Below are 25,728 nucleotides of genomic sequence, written 5' to 3' on the forward strand. Positions count from 1 at the left end.
TTTTATGAGTTCTATAAGTAGCTTCTGAAGAAACAGTGTGACTAAAACAAATTGAAACTATAAATGCATCTCTTTTGCTTTACCACCACCTCACACAATAGATGAAGGCTTCTATCCTAACTCATATAAATAAATATGTATTAACTTCAGTATTAAACACCTTCCAGAAAAGCAACCAATTTAAGTAAAATAAAGTTTCTGTTGTTAGGCATAATCTTGAAGACAAAGTTTAAATCTCTAAATAAAACAAAGAATGAATAATCAGCTAAAATCACGAATTAAAATATTAAGAAAACTGTGCTTCAGAAAAACAAATACATTTGTCTAGCAAACACTCAAGAAGAGTAGTTTTAACTGTAGCCAAGGTACAGAGTCTAAAAGTAAACATTTATAGCAAACCAAATCTGGAAGCAAGAGACCATGCATTAGAGACATTTACTGCTCCGTATCTTCGTAGCGTAAACACTCTTATCGTCACATCACAGTATAAATTCCAACGGCTAGAGTTCTAAACTCAGCGTAAGGTCTTGTAACACAAAATAATTTAGCTAGATAAAAGGAATATAACTGGTCTTATTTCATCTGGCATGTTTTCAAGATTTCTGAAACACTGAGTTAACCAAACATAGTACAAAAAAATAAGGGAAAATTGTTTCTGCCAAGAGTCAAGAAGCCAGGCAGCATTTAAAAAAAAATGTTTTTAAGTCACTAGAAATAGTTCTCAATTGTTATTTTCTCTACCACATTAGGACTTGACTGAAATAATCTCCCAAGAAATAAGAACCCATAGTGACAGCAGTATGAAGTATTTCATATAGGTTTTACATATGCTAAGGCATTTTCTTTTTAAATTGTTATCACAATGGTGATGTACATGAGGTACAGAGAGGCTAAGACACTCTTTTATAAAAATCTATTAAGCTTGGTGTCATACAGAGTTAAATGTTGGGGGAAGAATATCTGATAATTCAAATTTAAGAAACAAAGCCGTGTGTGTGTGTGTGTGTGTGTGTGTGTGTGTGTGTTGTACAGTATTGTCTACCATGTATAAGGCCAAAGAGGAGAGAAGGGGGAGAAGGAGGAAAGGAAGAAGAAGAGAATGGAAAAGGAAGGAGTGAAGATGACAGAGAACACAAAATCTATTCCTCACCAAGCAGGTATCTTCTGTTCTTTGCATATTTGACATCACTGGTTAATACTATCCAGAACAGTTTATTGGGTACTCAGTAACATTTAAACATTTTTGAGTATATGCTTTGAAAATAATGATGGAAAAACATCTTAGGACTAAGCATTAAGTGTTCATTTTTTATTATTATAAAAATAACTTCTTAAGGTAAGAGCAGGGAAAAAAGAAATACTTTCCAGCTAAAAGAAAAATATGTACTACTTTAAGACATTCAAAAAACCTTAATATTTGCAAAACTGTTTGGTGTAAATGAACTGAACAACTCATGGGGGAAAGGGAAAGCAGGAGGGGGAGGGGGGAATGAGGGACGAGGTAACAAACAGTACAAGAAATGTATCCAATGCCTAACGTATGAAACTGTAACCTCTCTGTATATCAGTTTGATAAGAAAAATTTGGAAAAAAAACCTTAATATGCCAATTCTGTACATAAGCTAAGTTTAGTCTAGTTATTTTTATTGATTTGTTTCCATTTTTATTATCTTTAAGTAGTTGTACAAAGGAGTTGCCATTCAACAAAGCAGTTATGAATATAATGCATTTTGGTCAATGTCACCCCTTTGAACATTCTCAGACTGCCCACCCAACCCCTCCACAATTTTCTTAATGTTATAAGGTAAGTATTAAGTATTTTACTGCATTTCCCCCTTTCTTCTCTTCAATCATCTACCCCCTTCTCCTAGTAGAGTAATGGTTGGGGTGGGGACATGGCTCAGTGATAGAATACCAGCTGAGCAAGTGAGAGACACTGAATTCAAACCCCAGTACTTAAAAAAGAAAAGTAATGGCTTTCCATGTTCAGATACTGGTCAGATAAGCCTGCAAATGCTTAAATTAATATCTCTAAAAAATACAACTATTTGCTAGCACTACACTGAGGAAAGGAAATATACCTACAGAAGCATATGGCTTGAAGCCAAGGTTTTGACTTGGGTAAATCATAGCACTGCCCTATAGCTTCTGGAATTTCTTCTGTCAAGAGAGGAAAACCTCTGCCAGCCATACCTTACACAGTTGGTGGAATGAAAGACAATGAACATAAGGCAATAGGAACCTCATGCACTAGAGGTAACTGGGCTAAGCTAATTACTTATCTCTTATTTCTGTAAATCAATGTAGGTTTTGATGGGCTCTATCCTATTGTCATACACTGTTGGAAAGTATATTTAAAAAAAACAAAACACATGCCTGGCGCAAGTGGCTCATGTCTGTAATCCTAGCTGCTCAGGAGGCTGAGATCTGAGGATCATGGTTCAAAGCCAGCCTGGGCAGGAAAGTCCATGGGACTCTTATCTCTTAATTAACCACCAGAAAACCAGAAGTGGCGCTGTGGCTCAAGTGGTAGAGTGCTAGCCTTGAGCTGAAGAGCTCAGAGATAGAGCCTAGGCCTACAGTTCAAGCCCCAGGACTGACAAAAAAACCAACCCCAAACACAACTACACAGGTTATATAGCCACTGCCTTTGGCTACCAACCTCAGATTAATACCTGGTGCTTTAAACACAGATACATTGGTTTAGGAGTCATATAAATTAAATTTGTTTACAGAGTGGCTACATTTTCATCAACTATCAATGAAAATATGTACATTGGCAGAATATATTGAGAACATTGTTCAAACAACTTGGAGACAAATCTTTTACTAAATAACTTGTATGATTGATTACAAATGTTCTGAGGAATTATGGTTATATTCACAATTTTTTAATCTTTTATAATCCTTACTGGACACTTTCTAACCCACATATTATCTGTTTTTGAAAGTAGATTCCTATAAAATATGCTAGTAGGGCAATGTATGAGAATTAGTTCATGATTAGTTCTGTTAGTCTAAATACTGTTTCATCAAATATTGTATATTCTTTTTTTTTTTGCCAGTTCTGGGGCTTGGACTCAGGGCCTGAGCACTGTCCCTGGCTTCTTTTTTTGCTCAAGGCTAGCACTCTGCCACTTGAGCCACAGTGCCACTTCTGGCCATTTTCTGTATATGTGGTGCTAAACCCAGGGCCTCATGTATATGAGGCAGGCACTCTTGCCACTAGGCCATATCCCCAGCCCCATATTGTATATTCTTATAATATATGTCCTACAATGCTGAGACAGAAAGAGAGAAAGAGAGAGAGAGAGAGAGAGAGAGAGAGAGGAGAGGGGAGGAGAGCGAGATAGAAGAGAGAAAAGAGGGAATTAAAACAGAGAAAGAAAAAGAAAACTTTCATAAGAAAGCTGTATAAGGTTGTAAAATGGAACCACAGGCTCTTAGACTCTTAACAGAATGAATCAAGAAGACAAAACCTGGAGGAAGACAAAAGCTTTTACAGAAGAGGGCAATGTGATAATAAGGTAGTCCAGGAAGAGGTTTTTAAAGGCAATTGGCAATGGCAGGCATAGAAAGTAGAAATCAAGCCAGGCACTGGTGGTGGTGGTTCACACCGGTAATCCTAGATACTTAGGAGGCTGAAATCTGAGGATCACGATTCAAAGCCAGCCAGGGCAGGAAAATCAGTGAGACTCTTCTCTCTAATTAACCACGAGAAAACCGGAAGTGGCTCAAAGTAGAGCGCTAGCCTTGAGCTGAAGAGCTCAAAGGCAGCGCCCAGGCCAGAGTTCAAGCCCCACCACTGACCAAAAAAAACAAAAACCCAAGAAAGTAGAAATCAAGATCCAGTTGCAGTAGACCTAGATTCAGATTGCACAAGATATATTTAAAATGTTTAATATAAAATATTACTTATATTATATAGCAAATTTATATAAACAATATTTATACTATTTATACATATAAATTATATATTTTATGTGAATATGAAACATAAGCAAGAGAGAAGTGTATATAAGAAATAAGATTTAGTAGGAAACACAAAAAATACATCTAAAATGTTAAAACTCAATTTATCACCTTCATAGTCCAAATATTAATAAAGTATAACACTTTTTTGTGTGTGTATGCTGGTACTGGGGCTTAAACTCAGGGTCTGGGCACTGTTCCTGAACTCTTTTGCTCAAAGTTAGCACTCTACCATTTGAACCACAGCTCAAGTTCCAGCTTTCTGTGGTTAACTGGAGCTAAGAGTCTCTTGGAAGTTTCCTGCCCCAGCTGGCTTCGAATTGCAATGCTGAGCATTGCTCAGCCTCCTGAATAGCTAGAATTATAGGTGTGAGCCACCAGCATCCAACTAAGTACAACAATCTTGCTGTCTAGATTTCTATTATGAAACCCAAATTAGCTTTCAAGCATAAGGCTTGTTTTTAAGTTAAGTTTTACACTTAAAATATTATTTTCAGGAATATGTGATTTAGAGCTACATAACAGTGAACATGAAAATCAAAAACATAACATCATAGCACTCTGCAAATTAATGCATTATTTTGTGAAACAATGAAGACTTCTGTTTTTAAGACATTTGTTCTCACCCTCTCAAAAACTGCCCCAAATCATAAGAGAAACACAAGTGCTTCAATTTCTAATCTAATCCCAAGCCCCAGTATATAAAATATGGATGGACAAATGATAAATAATTATGTAGACAGGAGAAAATTCAAACTGATGTACCCACAGAGTCACTGCTAGGAAATAAGATGATTTGGCCTGACACAAGTCCATGAAGACTCAGGAAATAGAAACTTAAGGACCTAGTTCAGGAAATTGTTAGAAACTATGTACTATAAAGATGAAAAAAATAGGTCAGGCATGGTGCGCCATGTCAGTCCTAACTAAGCAAGTGGCTGAGGCAGGAGGATCCTGATCACGAGGCCAGCTTCAGCAACACAACAAAGACTCTGACTCTTATAAGAAAAACAGGGGGTTGTGGGCAAAGCTCAATGGTACAGAACATGCTCAAGGCTCTGGGCTCAATCTCCAGCAATCAAACAATAATAAAGAGCAAATAAGAAACCGGATGATCAAAGACCCAGGATAGAGATAATTAAACATAGAAGTCAGGCAAATCAAATTCTTAAGATGATAGCAAAGAAAAGATATCTCAAGATATAGACAAGAAGCTGGGCTAAAAGAGTTATTAATTTTGCTTGAAGTCACAATCAGAAGCTCCAGAACAGATGAGTCTACAGGAAAGGTGACAGGCTATCTGACAGATTATACAGAAAAACTTAACTAGAAGACGTTATACACAGCTACTTGAAAGAAGTAGATTCTGTCAGATGAGCACCCTCCTAAAAAGAAAAGGCTAGGAGCTAATAGCACATACCTGTAAATCCCAGCTATTTAGGAGGCTGAGATCTGAGGACCTCAGTTTAAAGACAGCTCAGGCAGAAAAGCTCATGAGACTTTTATCTCCAATTAACCAGCAAAAAGACAGGAGAGATATGTCTCAAATGGTAGAGTGTTAGCCTTGAGCTAAAGAGTCCAGTGAGAGCATGAGGCCCTGCGTTCAAGCCCCAGTACTGGCACCAAAAAAAAAAAAGGAAGGAAGAAAGGAAAGGGAAGGGAGAGGAAGGTAGGGGAAGGGGAAGGGGAAAGGAAGGGAAAGGGAAGGGAAGGGAAAAGAAAGTGAGAAAAGGGCTTTATTAACACTAAAGTTTAGAACAGGAAGAAATCCTTCAAACACAGTAAGCTATATTGTCACAGTCAGGATAATGTGAATGTTAACAATAGATTTAATAAAAACTGGAAAACTGGGATACAATTATATTGAAAGGAAAAAAGGACAAGCAAGCTGATCGCTGTGGCTCACACATGTAATCTTAACTACTCAGGAGGCTGAGATCTGAAGATCAAAGCCAGCCTAGGCAGGAAAGTCCATGAGATTCTTATCTCCAATTAACTACCAAAAAGAATGAATGAATGAATGATCAAGCAAGCAAGCTGGAAGGAGAACTGTGGCTACAGTAGTAGAGTGCTAGCCTGGGGAGGGTAGGGTGAGGGCAGAGTTCAGGGACAGCTCCCAGGCCCTGAGTTCAAAACCCAGAACTGGCAACAATCCCTAGAGAGTAAAATTGTTTAATAAAGATTAAGTTTATGCTGCACTATTCACAAAAGCCAAGCTATGGAAACAGCCTAGATGCCCTACAATAGATGAGTAGATCCAAAACATGTGGTACCTATATACAATGGAATTTTACACAGTCATTAGAAAGAATAAAATAGTGTCACTTGCAGGGAAACTGATGGATCTAGAACAAATCATGTTTTTTTGGGTTTTTTTGGCCAGTCCTGGGGCTTGGACTCAGGGCCTGAGCACTGTCCCTGGCTTCTTCTTGCTCAAGGCTAGCACTCTGCCACTTGAGCCACAGCACCACTTCTGGCCATTTTCTGTATATGTGGTGCTGGGGAATTGAACCCAGGGCCTCATGTATACAAGGCAAGCACTCTTGCCACTAGGCCATATCCCCAGCCCTAGAACAAATCATGTTAAGCGAGGTAAGCCAAGTTCAGAACCAAACAGCTCATGTTTTCTCTCCTACGTGGAAGCTAGATCTAAAATACACTGGGACATGATAAATTATATGGGACTCTACACACAAACAATGAGACCAAAGGATATTCTTAGGAGAGGGAACACAAAGGCACAATGTCTATGTGCAACTGATCAGATAAAATAATATTTATTGAAATGAACTCCAGGAAATGGAAATGAGGTTGTTTTCTTCATTGTTGTTTTTATTTATTTTCTTTTTGTCTTGTTTCTGTCTTTGGGAGGGTAATGGGGTGGTGTGAAAATGGAGGGACAAAGGGTGAACAAATGCAGCAGTGGTACTCACTGTACACTATGTTGAAAATAAAGTAGACAACTATACAACAACAGGTAGGGTCAGGAGGAAAAAACTGGGAGAGCGAGGGAAGGGGTGACATTGTCCAAAAAGAAATGTACTCTTTACCTGACTAGTGTAACTGTAATCCCTCTGTACATCACCCTTATAATAACACTAAAAATTTTTTTTCTCACTATGGAGTCCAGGTTGGCCTTCAACTTGTGATCCTTGAATGCTGGGATTATAGACATGTAGTATTGCACCCAGGAAAATCATCTTTTCTTCCAGTAAGAGTCATGGAAGTGGAGGTCTGGCTCAAGTAGTAGAGCACCAGCCTTAAGTGAAAAAAGTCAGGAATGAGAGAGCAAGGTTCTGAGTCCAAGCCACAGTAATGGTACACACACAAGAGAGGAGAGGGAGAGGGAGAGGGTGAGGGTGAGGGAGAGGGGGAATGGAAGGGATAGGGAAAGAGGGGGAGGGGAGGGGGAGGGGGAAGGGAAAGAGGGAGAGGAGAACTAAAGACAGAGGGAGGAAGAAAGGAAGGAAAGGAGGGAGGGAGGGGGGGAGGGAGGGAGGGAGGGAGAGAGGGAGGGAGGGAGAGAGGAACTAATGATAGTAATGTAGTTCAATGGTACAACCCTGGCCTGACATGTGCAAGGCCAATCACCAGGATGCAGGGGCAGGGGTAGAGTTCTTGGGAAAAACAAAACAAAACTTCAGCAGTTCATTGATTTATTTTGTAGGGTTATTATTTGTTTGGATCACTTGTTCTTCAGAAGAGATACTGGCTCATTTTTTCACTGCCCAAGGCAGTACAAACCTAAGCAGTTTATTTAAGATTTAAACAAGATTTTAATGTGGGAATTTCAAAATATACTTAGAAACTGATTTTAATAATACTTTTGGAAAAATTATCTTTAAAAAATAAGCTGGGGGGCTGGGGATATGGCCTAGTGGCAAGAGTGCCTGCCTCATATACATGAGGCCCTGGGTTCGATTCCCCAGCACCACATATACAGAAAATGACCAGAAGGGGCGCTGTGGCTCAAGTGGCAGAGTGCTAGCCTTGAGCAAGAAGAAGCCAGGGACAGTGCTCAGGCCCTGAGTCCAAGCCCCAGGACTGGCCAAAAAAATAAAAAAATAAGCTGGGAATATGGCCTGGTGGTAAAGTGCTCACCTCGTATACATGAAGCCCTGAGTTCAATTCCTCAGTACCACATATATAGAAAAAGCTGGATGTGGCGCTGTTGTGGTAGAGTGCTAGCCTTGAGCAAAAAGAAGCTGGGGACCATTGTCAGGCCCTGAGTTCAAGTCCCAGGACTGGCAAAAAAACCAAACAAACAAAAAATAAGCTGGGGGAAAAGAAAAAAAAAAAAAAACAATTGAGGAGGAAAATATGGTATACATAATTGAAGTCAAACTCATTCTAGACCTGTAAGTTTTTCTTCCCTATCTCTAATTTTGCCTAAGTGTTTTTTTTTAAACAATTTTAACAATAAATTGCTAGACTTCTAAATGTCAGGGAGTTTAGTATTACAGCCCTTTAAGTTTATATACAGCGCCATGTCCCCTGAGTAACCACATGTTATTACTGGGGCTAGATCCAGGTGGGTCACCACACACTATAACCAGAGCCCTGCTCCACTCCAACCCCAGGCTCCGTTCCTGGATCTAGTTTCACCTAGTTCAGAATAAAGTCTCAAATCCTGAAAATGGCACAGTCTTAGGTGATTTGGCTCCTAAGTACTTTTCCCTACCTGCATTTACTTGCTATTCTCTCCAATTCACTCTCCATCAGCTTCTTTGAATTCCTGGGAACTGCTATCCTCTTTCATACATCAGGGCCTTAGCATATGCTGCTCCCTCTGTTGAGAATACTATTATCCTTTTGGTTCACCTCCTGATGCTTTGCCTTCTTTCCTGTGTCAGCTTAAATATCACTTCCTCAGGAAGCCTTTCTTGACCCCTAAAGACCTGTTATAACATTCTCATGGTTCCTGTGACTTTTTTTTTACAGTTTTCCCAACTGCAATTGTTTTATTACTTCAATGTCAGTACTCCTGGCTGGATTGTAAGTTCCAGGAGACCGGGGGTGGTAGTCTGTGCAGTGTATCAGTGTCCCTGGAGTCTGTTATAACTAGTGTACTTCTGGTTAGGTGCTTACAAAAAAAATAATAATACAAAATCCAAAAATGCCAAAAATAAGGCTGATTCACTATTCTATACAGTCTTATGATCTCAACAGCATGCTGTAATCGGGCCACTAATGGGTCCTTTCCACTTTACCAAACATTTGTATGCTTGAATCTCAATGCAGACAAGATTCAAATCTCACCTTTCTAGCTCCTCCATCCCTGTAAGGCAAGTTGAAGTAAACCGATGCCTGACTGGAAAAGGTGTTAGTCAACTTCATGTTTCCTGAGCAACTCACCACTCAATCTCTATTCCACCAAAACATTCTGTGTAAGTAGTCTTGTCTTTTACTAAATTATATAGACATCACTGTGTAAACAGAGAATCTTGTTTGTATTTGCCTACTGTACTTACTACAGAGTAGACTCTTAGTACTAAGTCTGTTAATTAATAAATGGTATACTCAAGCTTGTTAATATAGTTATGATAGAAAATATATGAATGAGAAAATAAGAATAGATGAGTCAGGTGTCAGTGGTCATGCCTATAATCCTAGCTACTCAAGAGGCAGAGATCTAGAGGATCAAAGTTTGAAACCAGCCAAAGTAGAAAAGTCATCTAGACTACCCCCTACCCCCCGCCATCTCCAAAATAAGCAGCAAAAGCCAGGCTGGAGGCATGGCTCAAATGGTAGAATGTCAGCCTAGCAAGCAATGATGTTCTGAGTCCAAACCTCAGTAACTCCCAAATAAATCAATAATAGAAGAATCTTCTCAAAATTTTTTTTCTGAAATCAAGTTCATCTTGATATAGTATAGTCCTTTAAACACCTGCCTCCATTCACAAACATGAATATTAAGTCATCAAAACTAGGAAAATAACAAAAAAGTGTCATTCTCTTTCTGAAGAATTAAGGATTCTGAAATTGCCATAGTCTGATATTATTTTCAGACTTGAAAGAACCAATTTAACATGGTGTAATGTGCATCCTACTTCATTTATGTTGTCATCCGGTCTCCTCCTATGTTTTACACAAAGATCACAATGAATGGAAAATAACTAGTACAAAAGACAGGCTTAAAGGTGTGGCTCAAGTGGTAGAGCCACCAGCCTTGCAAGCATGAGGCCTTGGTTTCAATCCCCTAGCACTCCTTCCCCCTTTCCCAACCTCTGAAAAGCAATACAAGACTATATATACAACACACACACACACACACACACACACACACACACACACACACACACACACGGGGAGGGGGGGATCATGTGGCTTGAACTCAGGGCCTGAGTGCTGTCCCTGAGCTTTTTCGCTCAAGGCTAGAGCTCTACCACTTTGAACCACAGTGCCACTTAACTGGTGTTTAATTGGTGATAAAAGTCTCCCCAGATTTTCCTGCTGGGGCTGGCTTTATACTGTGATCCTCAGATCTCAGCCTCCTGAGTAGCTAGGATTATAGGGATGAGCCACTGGCGCCAGGCTAAGAGTATATTTTAAATTATAAAAATTCTTTTTGGGGGCCTGGGAATGTGGCTTAGCGGTAGAGTGTGTGCCTAGCATGCATGAAGCCCTGGGTTTGATTCCTCAGCATTACATACAAATTTTGGCTGGAAGTGGCACTGTGGCTCAGGTGGCACAGTGCTAGCCATAAGCAAAAAGAAGCCAGTGACAGTGCTCAGGCCCTGAGTCCAAACCCTAGGGATGGCAAAAACAAAAAATGCAGGACATTATACTTACTAGGAAAGCAGTCTACCACATGAGCCACACCTCCAGCCTTTTTACTTCTCTTGGGGGGGGGTGTCATTCATGGGGCTTAAACTCTGGGCCTGGCCACTGCCCCTGAGCTCTTCAGCTCAAGGCTAGTGCTCTACCACTTTAGCCACAGAACCACTTCCAGTTTCCTGGTGGTTAATTGGAGATAAGAGTCTTGCAGCCTTTCCTGCCCAAGCTGGCTTTGAATCGTGATCCTCAGATCTTAGCCTCCTGAGTAGCTAGGATTACAGGTATGAGCCACCAGTGCCCGGCTTTACTTCATTTTGCTAGCTGGTCTGGCACATGATCTTTGAATTACACCTCCTGCATCGCTGGGACCACAGATATGGACCACCACTCCTGCCGTACTTTGCTCAAATGGAAGTATTGTTCATTTGTTGCACAGGCTGGCCTTGAACCACAGTCCTCCCAATCTCTACTTACAGATATGAGCTATGGTGTCCAATTGAAATGTTATTATCTTAATAAATTATTTTAAATTATGTAAATGCATGTTTTTGAGACAGGGTCTTTCTTGCTGTGTGGCACAAGCTGGCCTTGGACTTACTATGTACCCTAAAATGGCCTTGAACCCCTAATCCTCTTGCCTCTACTTCCCAAGTGCTGGGATTACTATGACATTACCTATCATTCCAATAATGAATATTACCTTTACATTTTATTCAAGTACTTATTACTTCAACTTTTGGGGGGTGGGCACTGGGGTGTTTGAACTTAGGACCTTGGGCTCAGCAGGCAGACACTCTACCACTTGAGCCATGTCCACAATCCTCTTTGCTTTCATTATTCTTTTGAGTAGAGTCTCACATTTATATTCAGGCCAGCCTAGCCTGTGAGCCTCTTATTTATGTTTCCACTGTAACGGGACAACAGGAGTGCCACCACAGCAGCTTTTACTGGCTAAGATGATGTCTCTCACTTTTCACCTGGGCTGACCTCGAGCCACCTTCTTCCTGATCTCCATCTCCCAAGGGACTAGGATGACAGGTGAAAGGCATAGTGTCCAGTCCAGCTCCACCTCAACATTTTTAAAACAGACAAATTTTTAACCACATATTGATGATTTTTCCCTCAGAAGAGGCACTATCACAAAGATTATAGTATGTTAAAGAATACAAACAAAAATACAATTTTAAAATCTACATATTACACCATGTCTTGCTATGTCTATGTCACCAATGTGAGATGTAGATGACCAAATTGTAATGTAAGCTTTTGTAGCTGAATCTGGTTACAGAATTGTTCTCTATACCCATTAAAAAGGCAGTCTTATCATACTGCAACTTAATTGCATTAAACTAAAATCATTTTTCTTTTGAGTTGCACTATCTTACTGACATCTGTTCAGAGGAAAATCTGGGTTCACTCTCATGCCCCTCAGACACTTTGGTCTGGTGCATAGAAAGTTTCCTTTTAGAACTACTACACGATTAAGTACTTGCCTAGAGAATGATCAGAAGCATCTGGGAAAGGTAAAAGAGAAAAATCCTCACTGGGAAAGCCAGCTTAATGCTTTGCCCTTCAGAGTAGCCCATTATCAGCATTTCATAGTGGCTTTCTTTATTTTCAGGTCCCTGAGGTGTGTGCAATAAATTATGACTTGAACTAAACAAGTCACACTTGGCTCCAAAATGAAATTTTCCTACCTCTACTTTGTAGTCCCCAAGGTGGGAAGAGGAAATCCTGGTCACAGCCAAAAGAAGTCATATTTTTGGCTTTAACATACATTTTCCTGCCTCTCTCAAAGCCAAACTCCACAATGGAGACTGGAATGTCTTAAGTTAGTATTTTAAACTCTACTTAATTTGTTTTTACTTCCATAATCTTTTTCAAGTTTAAGGAAAAGAAATATTATCATTAAATTAATATAGTCTCCTTTGTCCCACTCAAATCACTTTTCAAACACTGATCTGAGCTTTTTAAAATATGCATTTAAATGAAATATATGCTCTATTTTACAGAGTATATAAGAAAGAATACTTCAGAGTTTTCATTTGTAAATAATTTCCATTTGTTGCTATGGAATAGATTGAATATTAATGTAAAAGAACATTATAAAGCCCAGCCCTTTGAACGGTCTTAAAAGAGAGATTTATGAAAATCATTTAGTCCATCATCTCCTTTTATACAGAATAGGAAAAGGACAGATACACCCTAAGATGACATCTCCTGAGCCACATATTTATATTCTCTCCCTTGAGTTAGGGTAGAATCTGTGAATTGCTTCTATCCTATTTATATGGCAAGTCACTCTTTGATTAGGTTATCTTGTATAGCAAAGTGATCGGAAATTACTGTACCAATGATAGGTTATGTAACATCCTATTTAGCTGATTGGTGCTAGGAAGCCTTGAAGAATTAAATTTCCAGGCTGTGAGGGAGCCTACAAAAATGATAAGACAGTAAGGAACCTTAAGTATCTTCTCAGAGCTAAGAATAGCCTCTGGCTGGGTTTTAAAGAACCACAGTCATACAAACACAAGGCACTGATTCTGCCAGTAACCTCAATGAGCATGGAAGCTCCAGGGGAGAACACCATTTATGAAACTCTGGGCAGAGAACCCACCTAAGCCATGTCTACATTCATAACCTATAGAGACAATAAATGTATGTTGTTTTAAGCCATTATCTGATGATTTGTTTTGGGGTGTTTTGTTTTTTTTTTTTTTGCCAGGCCTAGGGCTTGAACTCAGGGCCTCAGCACTGTCCCTGGCTTCTTTTTGCTCAAGGCTAGCACTCTGCCAACTTGACCTAGAGCACCACTTCTGGCCTTTTCTATATATGTGGTGTTGAGGAATCAAACCTAGGGCTTCATGTATACAAGGCAAGCACTCTTGCCACTAGGCCATATTCCCAGCCCATGATGATTTGTCAAATAGTAATTTAAAAAAACTATACGAAGAGTGGCCGTTTGTATAATCAATATAAGATAGTTCCTCTACTTATTATGTTCTATTATGTACTTGGTAAAGCATTAAGATGCTATTGGGAGCCAGACATTGATGGCTCATACTTATAATCCTAGATACTCAGAAGGTTGAGATCTGAGGATCATGGTTTGAAGCTAGCCTGAGCAGATAAATCGATAGATGTAGCTCAAGTGGTAGAGCACCAGCCTCCAGTGAAAAACGTTGAGTGTAGGCTCAGTACCAGCACATACACACACACATACATGCACGCACTACTAGACTACTGGAGATTGATTATTCCCTTCAGAAATTCTTTTGATTACTTATGACAATAACACACACAAGTTATATTAATGCTTACTACCACTTTGTTTAATATCATTTAATGATTATTGTTATTACAATGTGTTAAGTCTCCAGCTTATACCTGTAATCATAGCTATTCAGGAGGCTGAGATCTGAGGATTGTTCAAAGCCATCAAGAGAAGAAAAGTCCGTGAGACTCTTATCTCCAATTAACTGGCAAAAAGCTGGAAGTAGAACTGTGGCTCAAGTGGTAGAGAACTAGCTTTGGGTAAAAAAGCTAGGGAAAGTTCCCAGGTACTGAATTAAAGTCTTAGTACTGGCACCAAAGAAAAAACAATCTTAGGGCTGGGAATATGGCCTAGTGGCAAGAGTGCTTGCCTCCTACACGTGAAGCTCTCGGTTTGATTCCCCAGCACCACATATATGGAAAACGGCCAGAAGGGGCGCTGTGGCTCAGGTGGCAGAGTGCTGGCTTTGAGCGGGAAGAAGCCAGGGAAGGTGCTCAGGCCCTGAGTCCAAGGCCCAGGACTGGCCAAAAGAAGAAAAAAAAAGAAAAAACAATCTTAGACTGGGAATGTGGCTCAGTGGTAGAGTGTTTGCCAAGCATGCATGAAGGCCTAGGTTCAATTCCTCAGTACCACATAAACAGAAAGAGCCAGAAGTGGCACTGTGGCTCTCAAGTGGTAGAGTGCTAGCCTTGAGCCAAAGAAGCTCAGGGACAGTGCCCAGGCCCTGAGTTCAAGCCCCAGGACTGGCAAAAAACAAAACAAGTAAAAATCTTATATTAAACTTCTATTTAATCACCGATTAAAACATCATTTATTAAACTCTATACTCAAAGGCAAAATTTTAATTGTAGAGACAGAAAGATACTTAAGAAATTGTTCTTTTCTTCAAGGTATGCCCTTTAACAGATTATAAACCATACTTTAAAACACTGAAACATAATGTAATGAACAGGCTTTGTAACATGAGTTTGAGGGAGTAAGAAAGGATATTGGTAAAGGACTTTTCACATAATATTTAGTTTTTAAAAAAGCACTAGGCTGGGTGCTGGAAGCTCACACGTGTAATCCCAGTTTCTCAGTAGGCTGAGATATGAGGATCATGGTTCAAAAGTTTTTGAGATTCTTATTTCCAATTAACCAACAAGAAGCTAGAAATGAAGCTGTGGCTCAAGTGATGGGGTGGTAGCCTTGAGCAAAATAGCTCAGAACTGTGGCCTCAAATTCAATGCCCAGGACTGGCACAAAACATAACAAAACAGCTTTAACCTCTGTATAAACTAATGTAAGATAGTTTAAAAAACAACTTCAAGAAAATATTGTGAGACATAAATATTTATTATGTTATTCTTCATTTTTCCCAAAAACATTCTTAAAATTTTTTAAATGTTTGTGAAGAGAAAATATTGTATGTTTTATATGATCCTTCGTTCCTTCCTTCCTTCCTTCCTTCCTTCCTTCCTTCCCCCTCAAAGCCATGGTTCTGGGCATTGTTATTCTATCAAGCTCATTTGTTAGGGTCACCTACAACCACCCCAGCAGTCATCTTTCTATCACTGTGACTTGGTACCTGGGATAACAGGTTCCAAAGTGGAAACATTTATTTGGGCTCATGGTTTCTAAGATTTTAGTTCTGTTGCTTGGCCCCATAAACCTCAGGCTTGTGGCAAGGCAGAACACGAGCAGGAGCATGTGGCAGCCAGGCAGCACAGAGAAGGAGCTGGGGTCGGTGGCCTCTTCAAGGGCATGCCACTAGGGACCCCACTTCCTCCCATCTCCTCAATGTCCCACCACCTTCCAACAGTGCCACAGGTTGGTGACCAAACCTGTAGAGACATTTACCCAACAATCATACTTTCTTTGGAATAAAGTCCCTCTAGAGAACATGTCAATCTGTCATGAGGAAGACATTTGGTGGCCAGATCTGATCCTATTTGTCATAGTTCTATTTATCTAAATCCCCATAACTCAAGTACAAAAAGTAGCAAAATAGAGGAAAGAGCTGTCTGCACTTTATCATTGCATAAGTAAGTGTAATAACCTGGGGCCAGGGACAATAACAAGATACCAAAAAGCAATAGGCCCAGGAAGCAGTTGGCATCTTGATTGTGTTTGCCAACAAGGGCAGCACTCAACTTCTGTGCAATGTCACACTCAGGCCCTTGTTGGCAAACACAATCAAGATGCCAACTGCTTCATCAGGTAGCATGAGCCATTTTAGATTTGAGGAAGGAAAGGTAGTGACAACCATCAAAACCAGCAGGGACTGGAAGGACCAGATTGTGAATCATTAAATAACATACCTCCTGGGGACTTTCAGAAATTCTGAAGTCTAGATGTTATTATAGGATCATAGGGACTAAGTAGAGAGATAGTGTTACCTAAGGACTTCTATGGCCTAGGAAAATAAAAGTAAATGTATAATTTACATTTCCTATTAAAGTATTACAACTAAAGAAGACAACATCCTACTGAACTTGCTAAATTTGGTTCGATACTATTGCCTGTACCCCTGCAGGAAGGGCACGGGTCACACGCAGTAGGTCAGCTCAAGTGTTGGTCTCAAATTGGTGGTACCTTCCAATACTCTGATGGAAGGGAACATCCACTGTGATGGTTAATTCTGGGTGTCAACTTCACTGCTCCCAGGAAGTAGATGCTAGAGAACAGGAAAAGCACCACTTCTGAGTAATTCTGAGGTTTCCAGTTTCTTTTCTTTTAGGTCTGAGACCAAACTTGGTCCTTGCTGCTTTTGCTCGTTGGCTAGTACTCTATCAACTAAGGTATGCCTCCGACCCTGGCTTCCATTTTCTTGAGCTGAACCACACAATGAACTTGTAGATGGCCACTGAGCAGCATTTCTTTACGTCTATAATTGAGTCAATCTTGAAATAACAGATTTCAATTGTTTCTGTTTCTCTGGAGACTCCTGACTAATAATATATGTCACTTTAGGTTTCAAGTAACTTTTCCCAATATAATATGTCTAGGAAACAAGCTGTGATAATGTGACAGAACTATTTTGGAGCCAATATTAAGTAACTGGTTTAGAAACATCTCTTCCATTGGAAGCAATAGGAAAACTAAGAAAAACAGAGCAAGTACTTTTGGGAAACACAAAGCAGCCCAAGGCTATTTCTCTAGAGACCGATGGAGTTCATTAGGTGAACTCATTCTAGTAGTCTCAGCTCTCTCTCTTGGTATAATTTCCTGACCAGAGCACACAGCCTGGCAGTACAGAGTGCCATGGTCATATTGAGCTGAAGTGGAAGAGATCTAGGGCAGATACACTTGTGAAATCGGCAGCATAGAGCGCTGGAGAGAAGGGAGCCACATTAAAAAAACACAGTATCATGGGGCTGGGAATGTGGCTTAATGGTAGAGTGCTTGCATGAAGCCCTGGGTTCGATTCCTCAGCACCACATTAAAAAAAAAGCTGGAAGTGGCACTGTGGCTCAAGTGGTAGAATGCTAGCTTTGAGCAAAAGGAAGCCAGGGACAGTGCTCAGGCCCTGAGTTCAAGTCCCAAGACTGGCCAAAAACCCCCACCGTATCACTAAAAGCTTGATAAAACACAAATTGTGGGGCTTCATAGCCAGCATTTCTGATTCAGGAAGTCTAGATGAAATACTGAAAATCTATATTTCTATAAATTCCCAGATGATACTGATGCTTCTGAACTACGATCATCCTTGAAAATGACTTGTTGAGCAAAAGACAATTAAATTAAAACAAATCTTTCCTATGAAACCTTTCTCATTTAGTCTCCAGAGATTTTAAAGAAAATATCTGAGGATACAAGAAAAATAGAAAATTAACTTCACACAAAATCAAGGACTTCCTTCCATTAAGAATTAATTGCAAGGCTTTGATGGCCTACCTGTAGATCTTTCACATTTGGAAAAGGAATTCCTATGGTTACCACCGCACGGGCATTGTCATCTGAGAAATCCAGACCCTCACTCACTTTACCACGACAAACTGCTATGAGAAGGGCTCCATCTAAAGCAACAGGAAAAGAAGAAAATCTTACAAGCCACACTCAAAATTCTGAGAAATTGCTCATTCTTGTGATTTCTGAAGTTCATTAGGAAGTTTCAAATAAGACACAATAAGAGACTATTTTAAAAGATTATCTTTAAATAAATAAAAACAAAATTAGATATAATAGCATAGTCATAAACCAGCTTACAAACTGTGTGTCTCCCAGATACTTTGTACAGTAAAATCATACCACAGAATCAAACAATTTAAGAATTGAAGCTGGCTGGGAATATGGCCTAGTGGCAAGAGTGCTCGCCTCGTATACATGAAGCCCTGAATTCAATTCCTCAGCACCACATATATAGAAAAAGCCAGAAGTGGTGCTGTGGCTCAAGTGGCAGAGTGCTAGCCTTGAGCAAAAGGAAGCCAGGGACAGTGCTCAGGCCCTGAATTCAAGCCACAGGAGTGGCAAAAAATAAAATAAAATAAAATAATTGAAGCCAGGCACATGCCTCTAATCCTAGCTACACAAGAGGCTAAGATCTGAGGATCATGGTTCAAGGCTAGCCCCAGCAAGACAGTCTGTGAGGCCCTTATCTCCAATTAACCACCAGAAAACCAGAAGGTGTGCTGTGCCTCAAGTGGTAGAGCACTAGCCTTGAGTTGAAGAGCACAGGGACAGCACCCAGCTCCATGACCAACAACAACAAAAGAACTGACATGACATGAACTAAAAAAATGAAATTTTCAAGCCAGGTTCCAGTGGCTCACACCTGTAATACTAGCTACTCAAGAGACTGAAATCTGAAGATTGTGGTTCAAAGTCAGCCTGAGCAGGAAAGTCTGTGAGATTCTTGTCTCCAATTAATCACAAAAAAAGCCAGAAGCTGTGTCTCAAGTAGTAGAGTGCTAGCCTTGAAAGGAGCTCAGGGACAGTACCCAGGCCCAGAGTTCAAGCTTCAGCTATGTAAGTCCTCAGCTATGTAAGGCGCTTGTCTGGGGTGGAGGTGTTATTGTGTGGCTTGGCTAGGTATTTGAAGAAAGATCTCATTATATAGCCCAGGTTGGCCTTCTTTCTGCCTGACCATCCCACGTGCTGGGATTTTAAGTGTGTACAAAAACACTCAGCTCCTCAATTCTCAGTTACATTTTGAAAACACAAGTTTATCTTATTTAATAGAATATAGGCACAACGTACATTATTCAGGTCAAAATATGTCTTGTTTGGCTAGTAAGGAAAATATTGATAGCTCTCCTAACTGCCTTCATGCATAAAATTGATCAGGTAGTATAAGCTAAACTCCTGAATGTGTATTTTTCACAGATGAACAGGAAAGGCTAAGTGAAAATATTATAGGACAATTAACTTATATATATATATATTTAATAACCTATGATTATAAACCCAGTTGTGTGTATGTATACACTAGGACTTGCATTCAGGGCCTTGAGCTCTTTTGAGTCCCGCATCCAGTTTGAACTTTTTGCTGGTTAAATGGAGATAAAAATCTCAAGAATTTTGTTTGCCTTGGCTGGCTTTAAACCTCAGATCTTGGATCTTAGCTTCTGGAGCAGCTAGAATCAGAAGTGTAAATCCTTGGGGCCTGATATAAAATATAAATTTATCTTTTAGGTAAAATTCACTTATAAGATGATAAAAATGAAATTCCAATAGTACTGACATCTTGCCTTATAATAAATATATTATTTATTGACCATGAAATAATTTGTAAATACCTTTCTCTCCTTTGTACTTGATCGCATCATAGTACACCTGAAGTAATTCATCAAAATCAGTTTTTTCTCCTCCTTGAGGTTCCACAATGACTGTTTTCATCAGTTCCAGATTTTGCCATAAACCAGTTGAAAGCCAGCGTTCTTTTAATTTTTCTAGTAACTAAAAGGAAAAAGAAAAAGTTTTATGTTGTTGAGTAAACTTTCCTTTCCTTTTTTAAATGCTGATTGAACTATAATGTGACTAAGGCAAACATATTAACTTTTCTATGACTTTTTTCATCTATACAATGGGGTAAGCAATATCTCATAGAGCTGTTATTGTGAAGTTCATTAACAGAGCTGAAGACGTATGAATGATACCTGGCACACAGTCACACAGAGGAATAAGTGTTAGCAGCTACTACTTTCACCATTATTAACCCCAGTAACAATGCTGCCGCTGCTATTAATACTATCTCTACAATAAAGACATAAAAATGGGGAGATCAAATTCCAATTTTGGAAATGGCTGTCACAAGTGGCTTGTGCCTGTAATCCTACTACCTAGGAGGCTGTGATCCAGAAAATCATAGTCTGAAGTCAGTCTGGGCAGGAAAGTCTGGAAGATGCCATCTCCAAAATAACCAGCAAAAAGCCAAGCTGGAAACATGGCTTACCTCGTAGAGTGACAGTTGAGCAAGCTGAAGGCCCTGAGTTCAAATCCTGATGTTAGCAAATAAATTAAATTAAAATTCTGGAAATGAAAAGCCAAGTAAGTTTTTAAAAATCTAATTTGAAAGCCTCACTAATCAAATGGATAAAGTAGAAAATGGACATAAGGAGAAGGTATGAAAATTTTAAAAACTATTTGTGATCCATTTTCCAGTTCATAAAGCATGATGATTGGGCTCCCACGCACTTGCGTGACATGTGACTCCTTCAAACCTTGTTAGGATGCGGGCACATTACCCATATAACATGAAAAAAAACTGCACACATGAACGCACATGCATACACACAAACTAGTAATGCACAGTAAGTGAGTAAATTCATTTTAGATGTATCAACAAGAATGAATCATAGACTCACAGATGTTGAGGAAAAAGAGCAAATACAGATGCAAACACACATATGGCCTAACTTACGTTAAAAAAAAAGTTATTGAAAAAAAACTATATAACTGTTTTAAAACAAAAGTAATTTCTTTAGTTTTAAGAGATGTGTCTGGAAAGGGGTTCTAATGAGATCTACTGCTGGAATAATATTCTATTTACACAAGTGGTTGATACTCATATCCACTTCATTATTTAAAATGTACATATTACACTTACACATATTTTTTTGTTTGGTTTTGTTTTTTTGCCAGTCCTGGGGCTTGAACTCAGGGCCTGAGCACTGTCCCTGGCTTCTTTTTGCTCAAGGCTAGCACTCTGCCACTTAAGCCACAGTGCCAGTTCTGGCCATTTTCTATACATGTGGTGCTGAGGAGAATATAAAGAAATGAATTCAGCAAGGAAACTTCATTGAGACATAGATATACACATACACAATTGTACACAATATGTACAGATAAACACAGAATGTAAGTCTAAATAAGGGAGTGCATAGGATGAGAAGGGGGAGGGAAAGGGAAAAAGATGGAATGTGAGTAATTTTGAGATATAATTATATATGAAATCAGCATAACAAATCTCAATGAAAGCTGTTGATCTATGGGGGATAGAGAAGAAAGTAGAAAAGAAGAAATTGGGTGGCTCAAAATCATTCATTCCATTATCATCTAACATATGTCTGGTTTATTTTCTGTCTCTCAGTCCTAAAATATAAGAGAGCAAGATTTTTTTACCTATTTTGCTCACTAATGATTGTCTAGTACCACAACAGTACCTCACACATAGAAAATGGTTGAGAAACACTAAATAAATTTAATAAATGAATAAAAAAGGAAGGCCCAAATCAATGAAAGGTCAAAAAGGATAATAAAGGGAGGAAAACTGTATAATGAGGTACAGCATTCTTAATAAAAAAAATACTCAAGTGATTAATAACATGGCAATAAAGATGAAGCCTAGAGTGATATGGCTAAAACACATGAGCTCAGAGACTAAACATTTCTGTTGGTGAACCCACCAAATTTTACCTTTCCTACCCTCCCTCCTTTCTTTTCACTTTTCTTCTCTCCCCCACCCACTTACTTTTTAAAGAATGTTAAGAAGCTTTAAAACACACAGCATGGTACATCTGAGGTGCTACAAGTTAAGAGAGGAAAAACAAGTGAAAGCTGGAAAGCGCTGACAAGAGAGTTCATCCGCATTTTAGTCCAGGGGAAGAAATACAAGAAATAATTTGAAAGAGGGGACATTCGGTGACTAGAAGGCAATATTTATACAGAGTGCAATTTGTTTACTTTAGTCTCTTCGGTGAAGATTTTGTAAAAAGTACTTTAAAAGCCCTGCATGAAGAAGTGTACAGGAGCTACATGCAAATTGGGAGAGCAGGTCTACAAGGAAAAGCACAATGATCATCTCAATGAAAACGGGCTAAAGCAAATTTTCTATTTTAGATAACGTTCCCACTGCACTCAACTGACACATTTGTGCAGTTTAGTTACTTCTCTCTTGCCAGACAAGTAACAGAAACAACTAAATAACATAAATAACTCAGCTGGTAGTTAAATTCTATTAAGTATCTAATGCAGTACCTAAAACTCAAATAACTCAAGGCAAGCCCCCTGACAAAAAGCTGTCTCTCAGGCTTTAAGGCTTATATATTGTGAAAGCCGTGAGACATCTGTTATAAATGGTTGTTCTCTGATAGCTTATAAAGAGTAAATATTATTCAAAGTCAGAGACAAACTGACATACAGTGATAGAAATGATTTAACTTACCAATTGGTGTCCATATCACTTGGAAATTACTGCAGGGGAAATTTTTTTTTTTTAAATCAGATCTCACAAATGGAAAAGACACTCTGGAATGTCTCTGTCCCATCTGGACATTGTCATTTTACTTTTTTAAACTTCTTAAAAACCAGTATCTCACTAGGGAGGCAGTGAGCTAGGACACAAACTCATAGGGAAATCCTGCATTTGCTCAACGTCCATAGCTTTTACCCACTTCCAGATGTTCAGTGCATTCATAACGCACTAACTCAAAGCCTCTTTTTGAAACTTTAGAATGTGCAAATTGCATTAAGACCTCTTTTGCCCTCATTAATGGTATTGTTACAATCCCTGTCCTCTGGAAAATGTTTTTTGGCATGTGTTTAACTTTATAATATTACCATTTACTCCATTTAATAGCCAGTACTCAAGTCTTAATGCTTTTAATAGTCCTGCCTTTATATAGCACCATCTTCTGTAATCTTATTCACATTATGTTCTTCATAGGTAAAACTTGTCATATTTTTCCATCTAAGGATGACTCTTTATTATTCATTCCATGAAGCATTAATATTAAAGAAATGTTTACTTTCTATTATTCATTTTAACATGTGCATCATAGGTACTATAGATGTACATCTATGGAATGAAATGCAATCTATCTTGAATATTAATAAAATCAGTAGCTTTAATCTTTTAACAGTACTATCTTACTGTAATATTTATACTAAAATGGGTATAGCTTTGAGTTTTTGTTGTATTCAAACATTTAAGATTTTGTTTTGTTTTGTTTTTTGCCAGTCTTGGGGCTTGAACTCAGGGCCTGAGCATGGTCCTGGCTTCTTTTTGCTCAAGTCTAGCACTCTACCACTTGAGCCACAGTGCCACTTCTGGCTTTTTCTATATATGTGGTGCTAAGAAATGAACCCAGGGTTTCATGTATACGAGGCAAGCACTTTACCACTAGGCCATATCCCCAGCCCCTTAAGATTTTTTTTTTTTAATGATTAAGTTGGGCACCAGTGGCTCACGCCTGTAATCCTACCTACTTAGGAGGCTAAGATCTGATGACTCCAATTCAAAGCCAGCCTAGCAAGAAGATCCATAGACTCTTACCTCCAATTAACCACCACGAAACCCTAAGTGGCACTGTGGCTCAAAGTGGTAGCACCAGCCTTGAGCAAACAAACTCAATGACAGCCCAAGTTCAAGCCTCATAGCTGACAAAAAAAAATTAAAAATATGAATTTTTATTGAAGCATCTTGCCATCCGGCTCTATCTTCTATTCAAAGAGGCTAAATTATGACAGACAGGATGGTATATGCTTGTAATCTAGCACTTGGGAGATGGAGGCATGAGTTCAAGGCCAGATTGAGCCACATAGCAAGTGCCAGGCAACCTGGACTACATATTGAGACCTGTCTAAAAAAAAAAAAAAAAAGCCAAGAGATGATAATTTACTATCAACAATTCGCAGTTTCCATGATACTTGAGAAGACTCAATTTTAAGGTAAAGCAGAAGAACCCAAATGGATAAGTAAAACTCTTTCGTTAAAATCAGAGAAAGATGTTAGAAACTTGTAAAGCATGCTAAACAGGTAAGTAGAGTGCTTGCATATGAACGAACATAGGTGAAGAGTTTGAAGGACATTAAATATTCAAAACATACCATATATACATGGGGTCTCAAATATTCATAATACTAACTATACTTGAGTTTTATGAAATACTCAAGACTCATGAAATCATACCATTCAGACCTACTCTGGCTCCACATGTCCTATGTCCCAAAAAGGCACGCGCGCACACGCACACGCGCGCACACACACACACACACACACACACACACACACACACACAAATCCATAATGGCTAAGCATGTAAACTGATATGGTCAGGCATATTTGCATATGTTTTTCTCAATTAAAGTGTGGGTCGTTATCTGTAGGGCATGACAGTGTGTGCCTGTAACCCCAGCCAACAAGAAAAAACAATTGATTGCTACTATGAAGATTAGTTACAAATATCAAAGACGAGAACCAAGTTAGGATGCCTGGAGCCCTCAAGCTTTTCTAGCCAATATCAACTTCAAAAACTACTTTAATCTGAAAAATGTATAGTTAATTAATCTTAAGTTATGCATAACCAATTTGTTTAATACTTCCTAATAAGTGATTTCTCTGTCATTTCATGTATGAAAAATATAGCTTAGAAGCCAGGTGCTGGTGGTATAATCCTAGCTACTCAGGAGGCTGAGAATCTGAGACCTGGGGTTTGATGTCAGCTGGGGCAGACTAATCCAAGATATACTTATCTCCAATTAAACACCAAAAAGCCAGAAGTGGAGGTGTGGCACTAGTAGAGTACTAGCCTTAAGCAAGAAAAAAGAAAACAAGCGAGAGTATGAGGCCCTAAATTCAAGCCTTAATACTGACAACGGCACTGCCTGACACACACAACAAGAGAGAGAAGCACAAAGAATAGGACAGAACCAATTCAACTTTTACATTTACTACTTCAAACTAACTTATTGGTTATAACCAGTTTATTCCTAACTTCCCTGCGGCTATTCTCCCAAAATTTCACTTTAAAACTTATAATTAATATATTTTAATTATTTAATTAGCTAGGCCTGGGCACTGTCCCTGAGCTCCTTTTCGCTCAAAGCTAGCGCTCTTACCACTTAAGCTACAGTGCCACTTCTGGCTTCTTCTGTGATCAACTGGAGATAAAGAGTCTCATGGACTTTCCTGCCCAGGCTGGCTTCAAACCACAATCCTCAGATCTCAGCCTCCTGAGTAACTAGGATTACAGGTGTGAGCCACCACCAGCACTTGGCTAATACATTCTTACACAATTTTTGGGAGCTCCAATTTTTGGCTCAAACGTGTGCATGTTATTAATGGATAAAAGTAAGTTATTGTAGGCATGCACGTAAACATATAAAATAGGACATAAAAAGTTATATAAATTGATACTTTTCAGCTACTATTCAGAATATTCACTCATTAAAGCATCTTTTCAGCACACTCCTTGAGAGCAGCTCTTACATTTATATTTTGAAGTATAACAAAAAAAATTGCAATTTTAAGTTGTGTCATTTTTGGTGCTACTCCTGAGGCTTGA

General features: G+C 39.0%; 1 protein-coding gene and 1 non-coding gene across 2 annotated transcripts in view; one reads left to right on the forward strand and one right to left on the reverse strand.

Moving 5' to 3' along the window:
- Nucleotides 1–25,728, reverse strand: part of Brip1 (BRCA1 interacting helicase 1) — a 108,439-nt gene that overhangs the window by 27,241 nt on the left and 55,470 nt on the right. The window contains 2 exon segments of the mRNA XM_048366414.1: nucleotides 17,900–18,021; nucleotides 19,741–19,900. Of these exon segments, the coding sequence (XP_048222371.1) occupies nucleotides 17,900–18,021; nucleotides 19,741–19,900 (282 nt within the window).
- On the forward strand, nucleotides 20,593–20,698 carry LOC125366616. Its single transcript, XR_007213910.1, has one exon. It is a non-coding gene; the product is annotated as a small nucleolar RNA U13 (small nucleolar RNA).

Source organism: Perognathus longimembris, chromosome 17 (assembly GCF_023159225.1).
Source record: "Perognathus longimembris pacificus isolate PPM17 chromosome 17, ASM2315922v1, whole genome shotgun sequence".
In the NCBI taxonomy this organism is placed as follows: Eukaryota; Metazoa; Chordata; class Mammalia; order Rodentia; family Heteromyidae; genus Perognathus; species Perognathus longimembris.